The 20,421-nt window shown below is 42.7% G+C and overlaps 1 protein-coding gene across 13 annotated transcripts in view; it reads left to right on the forward strand.

Moving 5' to 3' along the window:
- The first annotated feature begins 395 nt into the window (after positions 1–395).
- Abi1 (abl interactor 1) overlaps positions 396–20,421 on the forward strand; it is an 86,952-nt gene continuing 66,926 nt past the window's right edge. For 11 of the 13 annotated variants that reach the window (XM_051151222.1, XM_051151219.1, XM_051151225.1 and 8 more), the window contains exon 1: positions 403–653. In XM_051151222.1, the coding sequence (XP_051007179.1) occupies positions 537–653 (117 nt within the window). In that variant the 5' untranslated portion in view covers positions 403–536. Of the gene's footprint in view, positions 654–20,421 lie in introns of all 13 variants that reach the window. The other 2 variants (XM_051151230.1, XM_051151232.1) reach the window with 1 other exon arrangement.

The following is a 20,421-nucleotide window of genomic DNA, read 5'->3' on the forward strand; positions in this document are numbered from 1 at the left end:
TGGGTAGACTTTAAATTTAAAACAGTATGGTGGCGCAAGCCTTTACTCTCAGCACTCGGGAGGCAGGTGGATCGCTGTGTAGTCGAGGCCAGCCTGGTGTACTAAGTGAGTCTAGGACAGCCAAGGCTACACAGAGAAACCCTGTTTCGATAAAAACAAAAAAACTAAACAGCACTGTTGGTCTTGGTTCTCTAAAGTTCCTTCCAGTTTTTTGGAGGCTCCTTAGACGCATGCGCGCTTTAGCCTGGAAGAAACTACAATTCCCAGAAATCATTGCCACGGGGCGGGGTGAATTACCCTTGTCATGGGGGGGGGGGAGAGGATTCTCGCGAGAAAGTGAGGCTGAGGCGGCTGTGCGTCCTGGGTGGAGGGGGGGCGGGGAGAGTAAGGAGGAAGAGGAGGAGGTGCAGTCCCACAATACCCGGCGGAGGGCGGGTGGGTGGTTAGTGTCTGGTCTGTGCAGCGCCCCGGTTCCCGGCGGACCCAGCTGCCTCTGTCTCTTTAACGCGAGAGGAAGCGATGCGGAGGGGTGGAAAATGGCAGAGCTGCAGATGTTACTAGAGGAGGAGATCCCTTCAGGCAAGAGGGCGCTGATAGAGAGTTACCAGAACCTGACCCGGGTGGCGGACTACTGTGAAAACAACTACATACAGGTGAGGAGCTCGGGCGGCCGGCGGGGGGCGGCCGGGGCGACGGCGGGCAGGCTGGGCGCGGTGGGAGCTGCCCTTCTTCGCCACCCTCCGCCGCGGCCGGAGCAGCCGCCGCCGCGATACAGGAAGTGGCCGCTGCGAGAAAATGGGCGAGGAGCAGGGCCGCCGCGGGCGCCGCCAGCCGGGACGCCGCTCCCCGCGTGCCCAGCCGGGTGTGCTCTCGGCAGCCTGTCCTGGGCCGGCTGTGCTCCCCAAAGCCTGCCCGGGCCGCGGCTCCCGGACGCCTTACCCCGGCCGAGCTCTGCTGCTCGCAGTCTGCCCGGCCCAGCTCTGCTCCCCACCAGCTGCCCTGGCTGTGGTCTGCGCCTGGACCCCGCAGCTTCTCCTGCCCTTCTGGCCCGGGCAGCGTTCCTCTCCTGGGTTGTTTTCCCGCAGCGTCCCTTGCCTGGATCGTGCTCCCCGCAGCCTCTCCTAGCCGAGTCGTGGCTCCCCTCAGCCTTCCCAGGCCGGGTGGTCCTCTCCGCAGCGTCTCTTAGCGGGATCATGCTCCCCCGCAGTCTTCTCTTGTGGCCGGGCTGTACTCTGTGCTGCCTCTTTTGGCCGAGCGTGATCCCAAGACCCCCACAAGCCTTCCTAGCCGGGGTCGGCCCCGAGACCCCTCAGCTACTCGTCCCCTGGCTAAAGTCTCCCCAAAGATCGCGCAGCCTCCCTTGGTCGCCTTGGTCCCCCACACCTCGCTGTCGCCCCTCTGCCCAGTGTGATGAGTCTAGGACCTGGACAGCTGTGAGAGGAATGGGCAGGGAAGAGGCGCTGTTCCAAAGCGCGATGTGTGTCGTTAGAGGGTGTGGGGCAGGGGTGATTATGTCAGTTCGTCCTAAAGGGTGTGCCTTTTATTTATTTAAAAAAAAAATTGTTGTCGCGAGTCATTTGTACAGACCTCCCAATAGGGTGCGGGGAGGGAGGACTGAGAGTTTGAGAAAATTCATCTTAAAATTCTTTTAATTGAAGGTTTGTAAATCTGCGTGTTTGGTGGTTTTCAAGTCGGGTTTTTCCTCATCATATTTACTTCCGCTTTAGGATAGTGTATACTTGTTATTATAAAGCACGAATGATTCATAGGGAAATTCACTGGGAAAGTGCCTTAAATACTTTAATTCTTCCAAATGTTCTTGTGCCCTTGCCTTTGAACTAACTCAGTGTCACTGTGATTGATTATTTTCTGGGATTTCTTTCTTTCTGGAGTTAATGTGTAGAAGAACCTGAATAAAATAGAGTAACAAACATTATTTAGTCTTTAGGTCTTTACGTTACATTGCTTCTTGATTTATTAGGAAATTCTTGCTACTTTACATGCTTGCTTGTGTCTGTTAGTGATGGTAAGGGAATTGTATGCAGTATTTTGATTGTGTAAAAGCTAATAGTTTCTACTAGAAGCAAATAAAGTAGTAGAGTTCTTTGTATCAGATAATAAGACTAGAAATGCATTTTTTGTTGATAAGGTAAGACCAGAACCGTCTTTGAAAAGATAGAGTCATTGTACCTCAGACCTGCAGTGTTTCTAAAAGTACCTTCCTGTGGTTATCATTTCCCAGAGCCAATAGTTTGTGTGCTCGCAGAAGCTTGTAGATTTTGTTTTTAGAGGGAGATGCTGTTCTGAGACTTGTTTGAATGTTTGTCAGTTCCCATATTAGTAACATTCTCTCTGGAGTAGTACTTAAGGAATGTGTCTTCATTCTTTCTTTTCCAGCCTTTGACTTCGCTAATCATAGAACTTTTTAATTTTTCTGTCTGAAATTCTATCAACTTAATTTGGTTTGGCAGATAGGTTTTTTAAAAGTATTTTTATTTTTTAAATGTGTGCATATCCCCCCCCCCCCCCGTGTGTTCATGTGCGCACATTGCCAGAAGCTTGTGAAATTATGTTTTAATTATTAGTCTCACATGTTAATATGAACTAGTTTGCTTAACTTCAGCCTCCATTACATTTGCTTACTTATGCACATTAATCACGCTTGCTTATAAGCGCCATTAATTGTTAAAAGTGCTTCTCATGCCTTTAAACTTTTTATTTTGAAATGGGGTAGGTGGTATATCATACTTGTAACCCAACACTGAGGAGGCTGAGGCAGGAGGATCACAATTTTCACAGCAGAAGTTTGAGACTAGCCTGGCCTTCATTTCAAAAAGCTAAAGAACTTAAGAAAAAGAAAAAAAAAAAAGTAGTATTTTGAAAGACATAATCTCCTTATGTTGACTAGGAAGACTGGCCCCAAACTTCTGAACCCAAGCAACTTCCTGTAGCCATAGGCTTGTGCATATGCACTGTGTGCTATAGTGTGTGCTTAGCCCCCACCCTATTCTCTTTTCCTCTCTGCTTCCCCTTTTCCTCTTCTTCCTGGCCACAGACCAACCATCTGGGCTCAGAGACATTAAATATCTAATGTAAATAAGGCTCAGTAGCTACTAATGATGTCTGGGGCAAACACTAGTTCTTCAGATTGCAATACTAAATTTCTTTTAATTTTGAGTTGGTTACTTTCTTCAAAACGTTTCTATAAAAAAGAATGGGTAAAGAAGATAATTGGAGCCCAGTATAGTGGTGCACGCCTTTAATCCCAGCACTTGGGAGGCAGAGGCAGGCCAGCCTGGTCTACAAAGAGAGTCCAGACCAACCAAGGCTACACAGAGAAACCCTGTATCAAAAAACAAACAAAAAAGATAATTGGAGATATTAATAATAAAGGATAATAAATATGTGTTATTCTTTGACCTTGGATGTTCAGGTCTCTTACATCCTTTGACATAGAATTTGCATCAAACCCACATATATATTCCCGTATGTATTAAGTCCTCTAATCTCTAGATTACTTTCAATAGTGAGTACAATCTTAAATTCTATGAAAACATTTTTTAAAAAATTAAATTTATTATGTATGTGTCTGTACACATGTGCTGCTGTACAAGAGGACAGCTTGTAGTAGTTGACTCCCTTTCCACCATATAGACCCTGGGAACTGAGTTTACAGTTGTCAGGCTTGCAGGCCAGCACTTTTACCTCTTAGTTACCAAGCTGACCCCTAAATTTGTATGTTTCCAATTTAGGGCGTAGTGGCAAGAAAGTGTGTACAGCATATTGGATCAGCAGTAGGCTTAATGCATGAGGGTTGAACCCCCACAGATAAGGAGAACCAAACCAATACATCCTGTTTAATGAGCGCCTATTCTGTTATAATCTCTTCTAGTTTGTATTTAATCCTTATAAACTGTGCATCATAGGGAGTGACCTCATATAAATGAGGAAATTGAGACTCAGAAGTGTTAAATAAAATTTGTTTGGCCAGTTAGTGACTGGCAGATTCCTTAGTTGTGACAGACTACGTGGTAGGTGGAGTAGTTTGCATATCACCCAGTTTTCATAAGAATCTAGGCTTCAGGCAGCTAGTTCAGCATTGTTGTTGGAGTAAGTAGACCTGTTGGACGAGCATGGGAGCCTATCAGCTCCAGCACCATCATTTGGAGAATACTTTCTCAGTTCTAAGCTGCAATCAGAAGAACAGGTAGGTTTGTACTTTGGAGATTTGCCATTAAATCTCAGCTGGCTTTTCTCTGAGCTGAGCAGTTAGTCCAGACTGCTCATCCAAGTTTGATTCCCACCACCCATACCAGGAAGCTCACTATCACCTGTAACTCTAGCTCCAGGGAGACCTAATGCCTCTGGCTTGTGTAGACCCCTGTACTCAGGTGCATATGCTCAGCACACAGGCACACATGTATACACATGATTTAACAATAAAAATAAACCTTAGTTGGATATGGTGGTGCAGGCTTTCAATCCTAGCACTAGGGAGTCAGAGGCAGGTAGATCTTGATGAGTTTCAGGCCAGCCTGGTTAGCATAGCAAGTTCGTGCGCCCCCTCCCTCCCTCCCCCCTTTCCCCCCCACGTATGCATTAGGTATATAATATATGTATGTATATATGTATATTCTACTCAAGACTCCTTAGATGTTGTCAAATTTACATTGAACTGAAAGTTTTGTCTTTTTCATATGAACACTGTTCTTGTTGAATTTATGCAATCATTTGCATAATGTTAGATTCAACCTCTTATCCCAATTCCTTTTTAATTTACTTTCTGTTGACTCACAGATACTTAGGATTTAACTTCACTAACAGTACATACTGTCAACCATCCCTCACAGAGCTAAACGCCTTTGAGAATACGAAGGAGTATTAGTATTTTTGTCCATCAGAATAAAACAGAGACAGCAAGGCATGAAAGAGCAATTAAAAGCCTGCTGTGGTATTACTAGTATTTAGTCCTGGCATGAGGGAGGCAGACGACACAGATTTCCTGCCTGCTCAACATAGTCTCTCTGTAAGCCCTGTCTCAAAAGAGAAAGAAAGACAGATCACAGACCACAACTAATCAAAGTATCAAATAAAAATCTCTCAATGTAAGTTACAAACAGAAAAAGAGACAAGACAGTTTTAGTACAAGCTTGCAAATGCATGTAGTCCTAAAATATAGTCTGTAATTCTCTTTGGGACTATTACTAGCGAGAACTGGTGGCATTTTTTTTTTTTTTTTAATGTGGAGGGAATGCTTATTTTTGCTTGAAGTTTTGATTTACAGTTGCTTGGCACTCTTACTTTCTTGCCTATGCTGAGGCAGCACATTGCAGTGGAGTTTGTGTAGGAGAAGATAACCCTCAACTCAAGATGCCCAGGTGTATCAGCGTTTTCTAGAGAAAGAGAGCCAGGAGCATGAACACAAATACAAAGGGGATGTATGAGAATGGTGTCCACGGTATGAGTTGAGTGCTCAGCAGTGTCGCCTATGTTTTGGAGAGGCTTCACACTCAGCAGCTACTCAGTCCACAGGGCTGGCTGCCGCAGCAGGCTCAGAGCTGAAAGCCTGGGGGATTCCTGGAGAGCAGTGCTTTTCAGCTTGCCCTGGAAGGTTGAAGAAGCTGTGGTTTCCATGGTCCAGGATGCAGCAGCAGTGAGCAGTAGCAGCAGGGCAGATGGACTCAGCAGTGGAGCTGAGATGGGCTCCTGTCTCAGACTTGTGTGTATCTGGGTCAGTGTTGGAAGGTCAGTCAATAGGATTTTCTTTTCAGTGTACATCATTGAAAGGATAATAGGAAAAGTAACACTTGATGACTTTTGATATAAAAGAAATAGTTGACTTGATAATTTTAACTCTTCAGAAAGCAGTCTTTAAGATTGTGTTTTAGTGGTACCACTGTGTTGACTCAAATAAATACATTTACTCTTGACTCTACTAATTTTCTCCACTTACAAAATTTTCATAATTAAGATGCAAATAGAACATCTTAAGAAAGGTAATGCATTTTTGTTGCTAAGTGTACCTTGTCTATTTGGTGGAGTGTCCAGGTCAGCCCAGACTAGAGTGAGACCTTGACTCAAACAAATACCAGAAAAATTAAAGAACTGCCAAACAAGTAACATACCCCCCACCGTCCCTCCCTTCCTTTTTTTGCTTATTGTGTAGCCTAGGCTGGCCTCTAACTTGTTCTGTGGCTGAGGATGAGCTTCCTGCCTCTCTCTTCTGTACTCTGGAATTAAAACCCACTATGCCATGCAGCTGTGCATGATTCTTTATAACTGTGTTATTTCAACTTGTTCCTAAGCTACCACTAGTTCATCTGACAGATCCTATTACTTTTTTTTTTTTTTTTTTTTTTACTTTTTGTTTGTTTGTGTTTCTGAGACAGGGTTTCTCTGAGTAGCCCTGGCTGTCCTAGAACTTACTCTGTAGACCAGCCTGGCCTCAAACTCATGATTTTACTTTCCATAAGGTAGGTATTTTATTTTATTTTTGCTTTTTCATCGTGTGTGTGTGTGTGTGTGTGTGTGTGTGTGTGTGTGTGTGTAGGGAAGGAGGGAGAGAGAGATAGATGCAGGTGCCACAGTGCCCATTTGGAGGTTAGACAGCCTTTGAGGGTTGGTGTGCTCCTTGGACTGTAGGTCCTGAGGGCTGACCTGGGTTTCAGGTTACTAGGCTTTCACTGGTAGCAGTGTTTTTTGCTGAACTACATTTCAGCTCCCTTACCCCCCCCCCCATTGACTCTTCCTAAATGATTTACATAATTTTTTGTTTTATTTAGTATATTTTTAAAGACAGTCTCACCCTGTAGCCCAGGCTGGCCTGAAATTCATGGCAGCCTCTTCCTTTATGTCTTGAGGCTGGGACTATGCTGTGAACCACCACACCTGTTTGGATTTTTTGGTTTCAATGGAATTTAATGCTCCAACATAGGAAGAGGCGGCACTAAGAATGTCTCCCAGCTGACTCACTATGTGAGTCACTTAAAAAAAAAAAAAAAAGAAAGAAAGAAAAGAAAAAAGCAATCTGTTGGAATTCTGTCCTGCTCAACAAGAGGGAAAGCACTCCAAGTACTGGAAAGCAAGCCAATTGCCCAGAGCTAGTGATGTCTTGGATCTTGGAGGAGAACCTACAACCCACCATCACTTCTAATCCAGCATAAGCCCTACTACGTTCTACACATTTTCTTCATTCAATATATTTATCATATTATTTTCCCTCTCCCAACTCCTTCCATATCTTTCTTAACTCTTGACCAGTGTGTGCATGTGAGCACAAGCAAACCCCAACAGCACAAAACAAAAATTAAAAAAAGAGAGAAAATCAAAACAACAAATAAGACACACACACACACACACACACACACCAAAACAAAACAAGAAAACAAAAAGTGCACATAAAAAATGCAGTCTAGGGGCTGGAAAGATGGCTCAGAGGTTAAGAGCACTAGCTGCTTTTCCAAAGGTCTTTAATTCAATTCCCAGCAACCACATGGCGTCTCACAGCCATCTTTAATGATATCTAACGTTCTCTTCTGGCCTGCAGGTACACATGCAGGCAGAATACTGTATACATAATAAATAATTTTTTTTTTTTTTTTTTTTTTTAGTTTTTCGAGATAGAGTCTCTCTGTGTAGCCTTGACTGTCCTGGACTTGCTTTGTAGACTAGGTTGGCCTCGAATTTACAGTGATCCACCTGCCTCTGCCTCTGCCTCCCAAGTGCTGGGATTAAAGGCATGCACCACCATGCCTGGCTAAATAAATAAATAAATGGAGTCTGGGCCAGGCATGGTGGCATATGCCTTTAACACCAGAACTCAGGAGGCAGAGGCAGGTGGATCTGTGTGATTTTTGAGGCCAGCCTGCTCTATAAAGCAAGTCCAGGACTGCCAGGACTGTTACACAAGAAACCCTGCCTTGAAAAACAAAACAAAACAAAACAAAAAAGCAAAAACAAAACAAACAACAACAAAGACACACACACACACACACACACACACACACACACACACCCCGGAGTCCTTTTTGTTTTTTGTGCTGGTCAATTACTCCTAGGCATGGGGCTTACCCTGAGTGTGGTTAATATACCCACCAGTAACACTTCATCGTAGGAACTGAACCTTTCCCAACAGATACCAATTGTGAATGACTTTTTGGTTAGAGTGGGCCTTTGTGTTCATTTTACCTTCTTTGTGCTGGGATTTTTGTCTGGTTTGAATTTGTGCAGGTTTTGTGCATGCTGTCACAGTTGCTATGAATTTGTACACACATCTGCCTTGTTGTATTTGACTTGAAGTCATCCACCATCTCTGGCTTTTAGGATCTTCCTACCTCCTCTTTTGAATTGCTGCATTTTTGCATAGGTACATTCTAAATACTGATCCTTATGCCTGCCGATAATTGTCATCTCTCCTCTCTTCAAGGAAACTTCTCTTTGCAATAGAGGGGGGATATTACAGAAAATGACACCCCCAAAATGCAGAGTTATGGAGCCCAGACATAACCATTACATCTACAACACAACTCCTGCACCTAAGGCTCAAGAATCATTGTAGAAGAGGAAGTAGAAAGATTGTAGGAGCCAGAGGAACAGGAAGATTTGATATGGAATTGTCTCCTAGAAATGGCAGAAGCTATACTCATGAGGTCTCACCAACATGACTGCCTGAAAAAGGATGATACCGGTAAACATACCAATGTGGAAGGGGGAAAGCCCACAAGGTCTCAACCCTAGACAGACAACTAAGGACCAGTCACACAGCCTTGTCCCCTAGCATTAGTTACAGTCATTGAAGCTTGTGTCCTAGGCTTCCTTGGCTCTAGTCACAGTAGCACCTGCACTGGGGGCAGCACTCTCTCTCTCTGGCTAAGGTGGAAGTGGTTGCAAGGCCACTTAGAATTCATTCCTCAAGGCATGTCATAAAAGCCTAGTACCAGATATTTCAAACAGCCCTAGCTGGGCTGTTCCTTGAAGAGCTGCAGTCCTAGCATGATTATCTCAAGGTTTTGGTGGGATAAGGGTGGAGGGGGATCTAGACAGCTAGTGCCAGCATATGGGTGCATACCTGACTCTTAGTAATTGTTTTAGGTAATTTTTGTTTTGGCTTGTTTTTTGTCCTTTGCAGACAAAGGCTGATTTTGAGCTTGCTGGGTAGCTGAGGATGATCTTAAAAACCATTTCCTTCTGTTACCTTTCAAGTGCTGGGATTACAGGAGAGTGTTTATTAAATCCTGGCTTTTATTAAATATTTTATGTTTTATTTATGTCTATAAGTGTTTTGCCTGCATCTGTGTCTGCACACCACATCCCTGCCCGATGCCCACCTGTGCCAGAAAAGGTGCCAGATCTCCTGGAACTGGATTATGAATAATTGGGGGCTATCATGTGGGTGTTGTGTACTGAATCTGGGTCCTCTGCAAGAGTAGCAGTTGTACTTAATTGCTGGGCCGTCTCTCTCTAGGCTCCCACCCACACCTGGCTTTTAAGTCGTCAACTTGCCTATTCCATATCCATTGCGTTAGCTGATCAGACATTTGCTATAGCTACTCAGTTGTCCTCTTCTCATCTCTACCTGTCTTGTCTGACCAGCTATCCACACTGAGCTTCTGTTGCAACACTGTGGGACTCTTAAAGGAGAAATCTGGACTGATAAGATGGTTCCCTGAGTCAGAATGTTTGTGCTAAGCCTGACGACCTGCGGTGACCTTTGGGATCCCTGTGGTGTAAAGATAGAATTTATTCCCACCAACTGTCCTCTGACTCCCACATTTGCACTATGGAAATGCATGCAAACAATTATTTTTTTTTTTTTTAAATATGGAGTTGTACATGGTGGTGTGCACCTTTTATCCCAGTACTTAGGAGGTGGAGGCAGGTGGATCTCTTGAATTCAAGGCCAGCTTGGTCTACATAGTGCATTCCAGGACAGCCAGGGATATGTAGAGAACTCTTGTCTCAAAAACAAAAACAAAAACAAAAACAAACAAACAAAAAAAAACCCCAAATCACTGCCTGCTTAAAATCCTCTAGTGATTTACCAGGTGTGTGTTTTTCAGACACAGTGGAAATTGTATGTTGGATTGCATGTGGTGTATAAGAAAGGAACCTAAGGATGATGCCTGCCTTAAGCACCCCCATGTTCCTTAAGCATGTGGTTAGATGCTAGCAGATGTTTGGTCCCTGGGGGTGGCTTGCAGGGAGAAGAATATGAAGGTATCTGTTTTGGTTATATAAAGTATGGGATACCTATTAAACACATGGGCCGTTGACTGTGCTAGAGCTCACAGAAAAACTATATGGAATATGAAAAAAATATATTCACTAATATTACCAAGGTCTCATTGGAAAAGTTTTGAGTATTGAAAAGCTTTCAAGCTCAAGTAGATGAATATGTTTTCCCAAATTTTTTTCTTTTGCTTCAAAATTAAAATTTTATTTGGTAGCAGTGGCAGTGTGTGTGTGTGTGTGTGTGTGTGTGTGTGTGTGTTTGTTAGGTCTTGCTGGTTATTTTCCTTAGTCTTACCAGGAGACTTGCAGTACTCAAGCCTGAAAGCAATAATTTGTCAGTTTTTAAAAAAGTAATACTGATATATAAAAATGCTCTCCTTTTACAAATTAGTTGTATATTGCTTTTTCCTAAATGCAAGCATCATACTTAGTACATAATAAAAGCAACTTTTGATGTATTTAGCATCTTCTGTGGGGAGGAGCTGAGCTAGGGCTTTGCCATGCGTCTCCAGCTGGCCTGGAATTTGATATGTGCATATAGGAGCATCATATGCGTATACTCACACACATACAATTAAAAAAAAAAGAAGAAGCTGGAGAGATGGCTCAGTGGTTAAGAGTACTTGAAGCTCTTCCAAAGGACCTGAATTCAGATCCTAGCACCCATGTCACATGGCCTACTATTCTAGTTCCAAGAAGATTTGAAACTCTCTTCTGTCCTTGGTGGACGTACGTACCCCTCACTTGTGGCAGACATTCACACTAATACACATAAATAAAAATAATACGTCTTAAAAAAATCTTTGAATTGATATTTAGATCCAAAGTCTTTATGTTCAGTATATGTAATAATTGTTGATGAAGCCAATAACTTTAAAGACTTTACTGTATCTGCCTTCTAAGTCTGTTTACCAGAATTTCGTTCGTTATGTGATTTTAGGCTGTTAAAAATTATTTTTAGGAAAGAGTGAAATAGGTTTTTGCTCTAAAATGATGAAGTAGTCATTTCTAATTTGAAAATGATTCCAATTGGATGAAAAGAAGCCTGTTGTTGGGCTGAAGAGACGGCTCAGCAGTTATGAGCACTGTGTATTCTTGTAGAGGATCTGAATTAAATCCCTGTGATGCGCCCCTGTCGTGGCTCCTACCCACCTTCACTCCAGCTCTAGAGGATCTGATGACCTCTTCTGGCCTCCACTGGCACCAGGCACGCACATGGTGTGCACATGCAGGCAAAACACTTAGATACAGAATTTAAATCATCCCCCCAAAGAAATCTTGTTGGGGGCCAGTGAGGTAAAAGCACTTTCTTTGAAGCCCTAACTCTATCCCCAGAGCCCATATAGTAAAAAAGACAGGCAACTCTCACAGCTTACCTTCTGACTGCCATACATCCACACACCCACTAATAAATGTAACACAGGAACTCCATTGGTCATATCCATGATACTTAGGGTTAGGGTGATGGTGAGGTGGTGACATTCTTGATGATGTCACTAGGCTTGATCTCAGGACCTGCATCTTGTCTGTTGCTGGGCTACCCTGTTGAAGAGAACTGGGCTCACTTCTTGATCCTCTTGTCTTAACCTCCCATGTGCTAGGTCTTTACCACTATGCCTGGTTGTTTGTCTTATTATGTACATTTATTATTTTTGCAGTAGGCTTTGGGTGACTTCATTTTTCTGTCAGATCATGTCATTTTTAAAAGGTTTGATAAATCTATTTTGTTTTTCCAACTCCAAGTTCCATTAAAGTTTATAATATTCAAATTAACTGAGTTGTGGGATTTTTGTCTTCCTAGTTTGTCCTGTCATGTTTTAATTATTTTTTGAGTACTCATGAGTGCCATTAAGATCCCAGAGGAAACTGGCAAAATTTTGTATGATCTCAAGTTATGAAATATATCTGTAACAAAATGTAATGTACTTCATGACGGGACTATATTAGTCACTTGTTTAGTTATTTAGCAACTTATAAACTTCATTCATATCTCTCTCTCTGTCTCTCTGTGTGTGTGTGTGTGTGTGTACAAGAGAGAATGAATGAATGGATGAGTTTGTATGTGTGAGTCTGTGAGCACATATGTGCCACGGTGTGCATGTGAAGATCAAAGGACGGCTTTTGTGAGTCATTTCTTTCCTTCTTCCATGTGGGTCTGGGGATCAAACTCAGGTCATTAGGCTTGATAGCAAAGCAAAGCCCATTTACCTATGGAACCATTTTACTGACCTTTTAAGTTTTTTTGTTTTTCAAGACAGGATTTCTCTGTATAGCCTTGGCTGTCATGGACTCCCTTTGTAGACCAGACTGACCTCAAACTCACAAAGATCCTCCTGCGTCTGCCTCACAGAGTTCTGGGATTACAGGTGTGTGCCACCGCGCCCACTGATGACCTTTTTAGTTTTAAAAGCTTTTTGTGTTTTGTTTTTTAAATTTTTTATTCTGGTCTTATGTTGTCCAGTCTGGCCTTGAACTCCTGATCCTTCTGCTTCCACCTTGCAAGTGCTGGATCACAGGTGTGTGTTGGGTGCTAGCATGCCTGGTTGCTTAATTTTTTTTTTAATTTTAATTTCTAATTATTATTATTATTATTTTTTGAGACAAGGAAGGTCTCAGTTGTAAAGGCTAGCCTTGAAGTCCTAGTCTCAAATAATCCTTCTATTTTAGGCTTACCTGTGGGTGGAATTAAAGTTGTGGGCCACTGTGTTTAGCTTAGCCACTTTCTACTTCCTATTATGCATTCCAGTGGTTTTGTCATTAAGATGTAATCACTCTCCTCAAATGATTTTTATCTGACTTTCTCACTAATCAAATAAATCATGAAACGTAATAATAGTATAGGGAAAACACATTGACATGACAGAGTTCCTCTACCCAGCTTGCTGTGTCACGAAGAAACATTAGGATTGAGATCTGAGGATTGTTAATCAGGAAAGCTGGGGGCGAGGGAGTTAGTGGAATGTGTATAGACCAAAGATATGTGAAAGCAGAATGATTGCTAACAGTTTGTAAGCCTGGGTACTGAGAATAGACAAAGTAGGGGAGCAATTGGTAAAGAGTAGTACAGGCTGGGCATGGTGGCGCACTCTTTTAATCCCAGTACACAGGAGGCAGAGGCAGGCGGATCCCTGTGAGTTGGAGGCCAGCCTGGTCTACAAAGTGAGTCCGGGACAGCCAGGGCTGCCCAGAGAAACCCTTTCTTGAAAAAACAAAACAAACAAACAAAGAAAAAACAAAAAAGAGTAGTACAAACCAGATCAAGCCATATTAATGATAATAGATTTTGAGAAGGCTGATGAGAAGGCACTGAAAGTTTTAAACAGTGGGATGACATCAGTCCCAACACTTGGGAAGCTGAAGGATTAGGAGTTCAAGGCCATCCTTGACCACAAGAGACTCTCTCTCTCAAAATGGCAGGGGGCTGGAGAACTGGTTCAGGTGTTTAGAGTACTGCTCTGCTCTTATAGAGGCCCTAAGTTTGTTCCTAGCACCTCTGTTGCTTGCCTCACAACTACCTGTAACTCCAGCTAATTTAGTGGTTCCAGCAACCTCTCTGGCGACTGTGGGAACCAGCACTTGCAAACACATACACATACATAATTAAAAATAAGTTGAAATAACAATTGCAAATAAAAAATAAAGGATACTTTTGCTTTGTATGATGGCATGAAGGCTCATGCCAGTAATTTCAGTGCTTAGGAGCTTAGCCAGCAGTATTGCCCCACATTCAAGGTTAATAGTAGTGCAGTTCTGGTATCAGCACAGTGGGCTGAGATTGCCAGGTTTTCTGTTCTAGAAAGAAGAGTGCTTGACACTGTTGGGTTGTGTTGAACTGTGGTGGCTAGAAGAAGAGTCATTAAACAATAGCTACTAGTGTCCTACTTTATAGAATGATCTCTTTTCTAGTTGTCATGATGGGCCATTGTGGTGCCTGTGTTCTATAGATCATAGCTTGATGGAAATATCTAAGCAAATGGAAATTGGCCTATAGTGAGTGTGAGCATACATGCATGTGCCCAGCCACACCCATACCTTTCTGACTTCTGTTTTGAGACAGGGTCTCATGTAGTCTTGGTCTCATTTTGAACTCTTGGTCTTTCTGTTCTAGCCATTGACCAAAGACATGGGTCCTCTGAAGAGAAAGCTCAGATGCCTAGGCGTGGTGGTACATACCTGTATCCCGGTACTGAGGATTCTGAGGCAGGATTGAGAATTTCAGGCCAGGTAGGGCTATGTAGCAGAGCCTGTTCAAAAGCACCCTCTCCCTACAAACAAACAGCTAAACACACACAACAGAAAAAGCTCGAAGATGACTTATTTTACCTGTGTCCATTCCCTACCATCATAAAGCGATTTTGCTTGCAAAAGGCAATTTGCACTCAGAGTGAATCTGTAAGATGCCCTCTTTCTCAACCATTAGTACACAGTTGGTTTCTGACACTTTCCAGCTTTCACTCCTCCACAGTGGGATTGATTGGCAGAACAGTGGGTTGAAGAGTAGGAATAAGGCTTGAGTATTAGCTGGCTGTGTGGGCCGAAGTGGGGAGAGGGAGGGAAGAGAGAAAAAGACTCGGGCCTCTGGCTGTGTGCTATTGTGCATGAGGCTAAGCTGTGCAGACTTTTGTCTTTCAATGTTAATTTTCATGTTCTGCAGTAGGTTTCTCTATTATAGATCCCTGGCATTTTTATATCTTTAGTAGCTTTTTACAAATAATTTCAAAACATGCGTCTTCTACACAGATCGGAATCTATCCCCTTTGAAAGGAACTGCCGGAACTTCCAGGAACGATGGTTCTAGCACAGTGTCTGGAGAGGGAGGTGTCTCAGCAAGCTTGGCTAAATCTTGAATTTAAAAGTTGGGGGAAAAGGATGCTCGAGAGGCAGCAGGTGCAGGCTGTAGACCAGCAGGAGACAGGAATGTTGTGAAGCCAAGGAGTGGCAGGTGCAAGGGAGGCACTGGGGTCGATGAGGTCCGAAACAAAAGTAATCTGTAGCTGCTGAGATTAAGCTGGAGAAAACCAGTGCTGCGTTCCCCACATTTAGTAATAGAAGCTATATTTTATTTTTTAAAAAAAATTTGTTTTTTAAAAGTGTATGTTGTGTCTGTCTGTCTGACTATGCTCATGTGTACGGGTGGATGAGAAGGCCGGAGGATGGCGTTGCATCCCTTAGAGCTGGAGAGGGAGGTCGTTGTGAGCTACTCACTACCTGACGTGAGTGCTCTGGTCCAAACTGCTTCTTACACTTGAGCAGCAAACACTCTGTCGTGAGACAGGGAGCGTTTCTGGCTGTGCTGGAACTTGCTTTGTAGACCAGGCTGGTCTTGAACTGAGAGATTTTCCTGCCTCTGCCTCTTGAGTGTTGGACTTAAAGACATGTGCCACTACCACTTGGTGAGCAGCAAGCACTTTTAAACAGCCTCTTTTATTTTTGTTTTTTGGGGACAGAGTCTCATGGAGCTCACTTGCTATGGGCCTGAAGAGCTTGGGATTTTACTGCTGTCTCCCAAGTGAGAGAATTACAGGACATGCACCCACCCTACCTCCATGCTTTAAATGTAACAACTGCAAGAGCAAAGTTGCCTTTGTTATAACCTGATATATATTGGTCCTTCATACGGAATTACCTTTGTATAATAAACATCGAGTTAACGGGGTAAATATGAGAGTTTTAGATCCAAATAAACCACGTTTGATTGTTAACGTGGGGACTTTGATTAGTGGATTAGTAGTGATTACAATGTTTCATGGTATACCTGGGCACTTATCCCCTAATTCAGTTGTATATTTCTTCTATCCTTATTTTCCTGCTTCCTCATTCCCTCCTCTGCCCCTTTACCTTCCAAAGACAGGAAGGCAGCATGGTGCTCTCTCACAGGTTATTTTGAATGTAGAGGCATAGTGTGCTGTGGAACAAATGTGTAATATTTTACATCAGAAGTTTTAGGAAAAGGGGTATTCCCTCAAAATGTTTTCTTATTTTTATTTTTAAAAACATTTTCTTTTTCTTATTATTTTCAAGACAGTTTCATGTAGCCCAGGCTACCTTTGAACTTTAATGTAGTCAGGATCTTGAATTCTTTTATCATCCTGTCTTCACTTCTCAAATGCTAGGGGTACAGTATTTTACCCCATAGTGTTTTTTTCTTCTTCTTTTTTTTAATATTTTGACCTCATTGATAGTACAAATCAGTGTAATTATTACTTTTTAAATTTTTAAATTTTTAAAATTTTTTTAATGAAACAGTGTCTCGCTATGTAGTCCTGACTGGTTTGGAACTATGTAGGTCAGGTAGGCTTCAAATTCACAGAGATCTGCCTGCGTCTACCCCCCAAGCAAGCGTCGGTTTCAAATGCATGTGCTGACAAATGATAAATGATAAATCTTGCAATGGTCTTGTTACTTAGTCTCTGTTAAGTCATGGAAGAAAGAGTCCAGTGTAAGAATAATTTATTATGAGGAACTTTTTAGTCACTTTTCTACCCAACTAGAAAAAACATTGAAAACTTATCAGGTCCACCTAATTAAGTTTTTTTAAATTAAAAAAATTAGGGATGGGCATGGTGGTGCATGCCTTTAATTCCAGCACTTGAGAGGCAGAAGCAGGCGAATCGCAGTGAGTTCGAGGCCAGCCTGGTCTACAAAGGGAGCCCAGGACAGCCAAGACTACACAGAGAAACCCTGTCTCAAAAAAAAAAAACAAAAAATAAAAAAGTTTAAGTGTGTGTGTGTGTGTGTGTGTGTATGTGTGTGTATGTGTGTGTGTGCGCGCGCGCGTGCCCATGCATGGGTGTGCGTGTGTGTGCCTTCTTGCCTGCCTGTAGAGGTCAGAATTCAGAATTCTCTTTCACTGTTCAGTGGGTCCAGAGATGAGACTCAGGTTGTCAGACTTGCATAGCAATCAACTTTACTCTGTGAGCCATCTCACAGGCCCAGTGTTCGTTTTTACTTAAAAAATAAAAATAAAAAATCCACACCAAAATCCCAAGTCACAAAAACAGTGACTAAGGGAATTCATGTGAAGGTGGAGTGAAAACAGGTGACAGTAGGTGCAACAGACAGAATCATGGCTGCCAAAGTTTCTGAGTCCACCACAAGGTTTGGCCTAACTCCAGCAGCTGCAGGAGGTGGTGGTGAACATTTGGGAATCCATAGAATGTTTGCATGAGTTTTCTTTAAATGAGTTTCCTTTCAAGCTTGATAAAGAGGCTGAGCCAGTTCAGCATATCCAGGAATCCAAGTTCTGCAATATCTAGAATTCCCAGGAAGGGTTTCAAGGTCTGAGGGAGGGTGAAGTTTAAAATAGGTTGGATACGTTCAGATCTCCAGGCCCTGGCACTCTGTTAGAATTAGACCAAATAGGTGACCTTGCATTGGTAAAGTGGGCCTTATCTATTTTCTTTCAGCCAAGAAATGTAAGGGCCCAGTGGCCTGGGAGATGATTTTTTCAGGGCCTACCCGAAAGAAGGCCATATGCATACTTCAGCAGTGTAATGTGGTATCCGTCTGACATGTCAGGGCCTGGCGAGGGCGGCCCGAAAGATGTGGGGTGTTAAGTCCAGGTGACTTGTCCTGCTGTGTGAGTGCTTACTCAGATGCAAGCAGGGGCTGACTATCGTGCTGTGGTGGAATGGGGGAGGCATCCTCGAGGTCTTGTCACTGAAATAGAGTCTCCCTGAAGGAATCTTAAGTCATTAATGCATGGAGATTGGGGACCACAAGATGTAGAGGGACAACAGCCTCATAAATGAGAATGAAGTCGAGCCAAGCAGAGGGGGAAAAGGGAAAACAAAGGCACAGAAAACAGCATAGGGAGCTGCTGGCTGCTTCTAATCTCCATTATAGAGAGTACCACAGTAGCTGCTGAGCCAAATCATTTAGTGACTTGCTTGGTTCAACTTCTGAAGTCAACTTCTGAAGCCTGGTTTGAGTATCAGGGGCCGATTGAGTGAAAATTTTATCCCGTAAGAGGAACTCTTCCTGTGATTTCACCTTTATGTTAGTATCTTTTTTCATGTCTCAGCCTCTGCAGGAAGGTCACAGGGGTCTCCTTTTCCTCCTGGCAGATAGTAGTCATCTGTGAATAATTTAAAGGCTTACCTTTGGTCTCTTTGAGATTCTCTAAAACAGACTAGAGATAGTACTTCTATTCTAGACCCCCATCTGTCATTAGGGTTCCGTTTACGGCCCTGTATAGATAGGTACCACCTGCTGGCCGGTTGGGAGGCTAATATTTCTCTCTTTTCCCCTGGATATTTAGTAATTGTTTCCCCTCCAAATAGCACATTTTTTACCTTTTGTTTCTCAGATGGGATCAGAGTTTCTCTCAAGTAACATCACCTCTTTTCAGGCCAAATCATAGAGCTGGGTAATTTGTTTAGAAGTTTGTACAGATTGGTTTTAGTTCTCTGTGTACCCAAGTCCTGCCTCATCTTTGTTAGCCTTGACAAGACAAGACTCATACTTATTCAACAGTGGTTTGTTTACCTGGGTCATATGCTAGTTAGGATTTTAAAATCTATTACTTGTGTGTGTGTGCACATGTGGACCCCATAGCATGCCTGTGGAGGCCAGAGGACAACTCAGGGAGTCTATTCTCTCCTCCATAGTAGGTGCTAGGGAGCCAAACAGGTTGGCAGGTGTGCCAGCACATGCCCATCAGCAGTGAGTAAGGGTGCCTTTTTCTTCACGGCCTTGCTGGTATTTGTTGTTAGTTTTCTTGATTAGCCATTTTCATTGGGATATGATTCAATCTCAGAGCAGTTTAAATTGCATTTCATTGGTTACTGAGTATTTTGTACACTTAAAATATTTATTGGCCATTTCTCCTTGTTTCTGTCTTTTTAGGGGGGGAGAGTCAAGACAGGGTTTCTCTGTGTAGCCTTGGCTGTCCTGGACTCAGTTTGTAGATCAGGCTGGCCTGGAACTCACAGTGATCCACCTGCCTCTGCCTCTGCCTCTGCCTCTGCCTCCCGAGTGCTGGTATTATAGGTGTACACCACTGAACCTGGTTATGTCTGCCTTTAATTAACATATGTTAATTTTTATGATATAGTCTTCACTGGGACATTTTCATGCATGTACACATGTTTTCAACATTCACTCTCCGCATTATTCTTTGTTGTTCCCGACCCGCTCCTGTTGGTTCACTTCTTTCCGACTTGGCAGACGCATCTTGTACAAATGATCAGTGCTGCTGTGAGCCCAGTCTTACGGCCCTGCCGTGCTTGGAAGGCGGCTCTCCCCGACATCCCTGTCCTTCAGTTCTTACTGCGGCAGCAGTGCCAGTCAGGTCCACAGCTGAGGGCGAGTTGATGACAGTACTTTCCTGTTCTGGCTAACTTTTTTTCAACTTGACATACTTTAGAGTTATCTGAAACAGCAACCTCAGTCATAATACTGCCTGGTAGGGATGCTTGGATTTCATCCTTTCCTATTTGTAGCCTGATTTTCTGTACTAATGCTCTAGCTAAGGCTTTGAATACTGCATTGGAATAGTGGAAAGAATGGTCATATTTGGCTTGTCTGTGATTTTAGTTTTTCCCATTTAGTATGTTTGTTATAACCTCGTCATATAATCCTTATGTTGAGGCATATTCTTAATTATTTTAAAATTAAAAAAATTATAGTCATGAAGATGTTGAACCTTTTCACAGGCCTTTTCTGCATCTGTTGAGAGATGACCATGAGACAATTTAGGAAGTCGTGCTTTGTTTTCATTTGATTCTAGAATTTTAAAAAAGACTGTTTTATTTAGTTAATGTGTATGAGTGTTCACCAGACTGTTTTCACAGTGTGTGCCTTGTGCTCATGGATGCCAGAGGAGGGAGTTGAATTCTCTTTAACTGAGTTGTGGAGGCTACGGGCCACTTTATGGTTGCAGGAAAATGAACTTAGGTCTTCAAATGCTCTCCTGACTGTTGAATCATTTCTCCAGTCCCTGATTCTAGAAGTTTTAAAATTTTGTTCCTGATTTCTTCATTGGCCCACTGATCATTCATGAGTATATTTTTCAGTCTTAATGTATGTGTAGTTTCTGGATGTTCTTGGTATTGATTTTTAGTTTTATTGTACTGTGATCTGGTAAGATACAAGGAATTTTGATTATTTTGTACTCTTTGAGATTTGCTTTGTGAACTGCAGTGTTGTTTATTTAACTTTAGCTAGTTAATTAACTTATTTTACATTTAT

The sequence above is a fragment of the Acomys russatus genome, chromosome 9 (assembly GCF_903995435.1).
Source record: "Acomys russatus chromosome 9, mAcoRus1.1, whole genome shotgun sequence".
Taxonomy (NCBI): domain Eukaryota; kingdom Metazoa; phylum Chordata; class Mammalia; order Rodentia; family Muridae; genus Acomys; species Acomys russatus.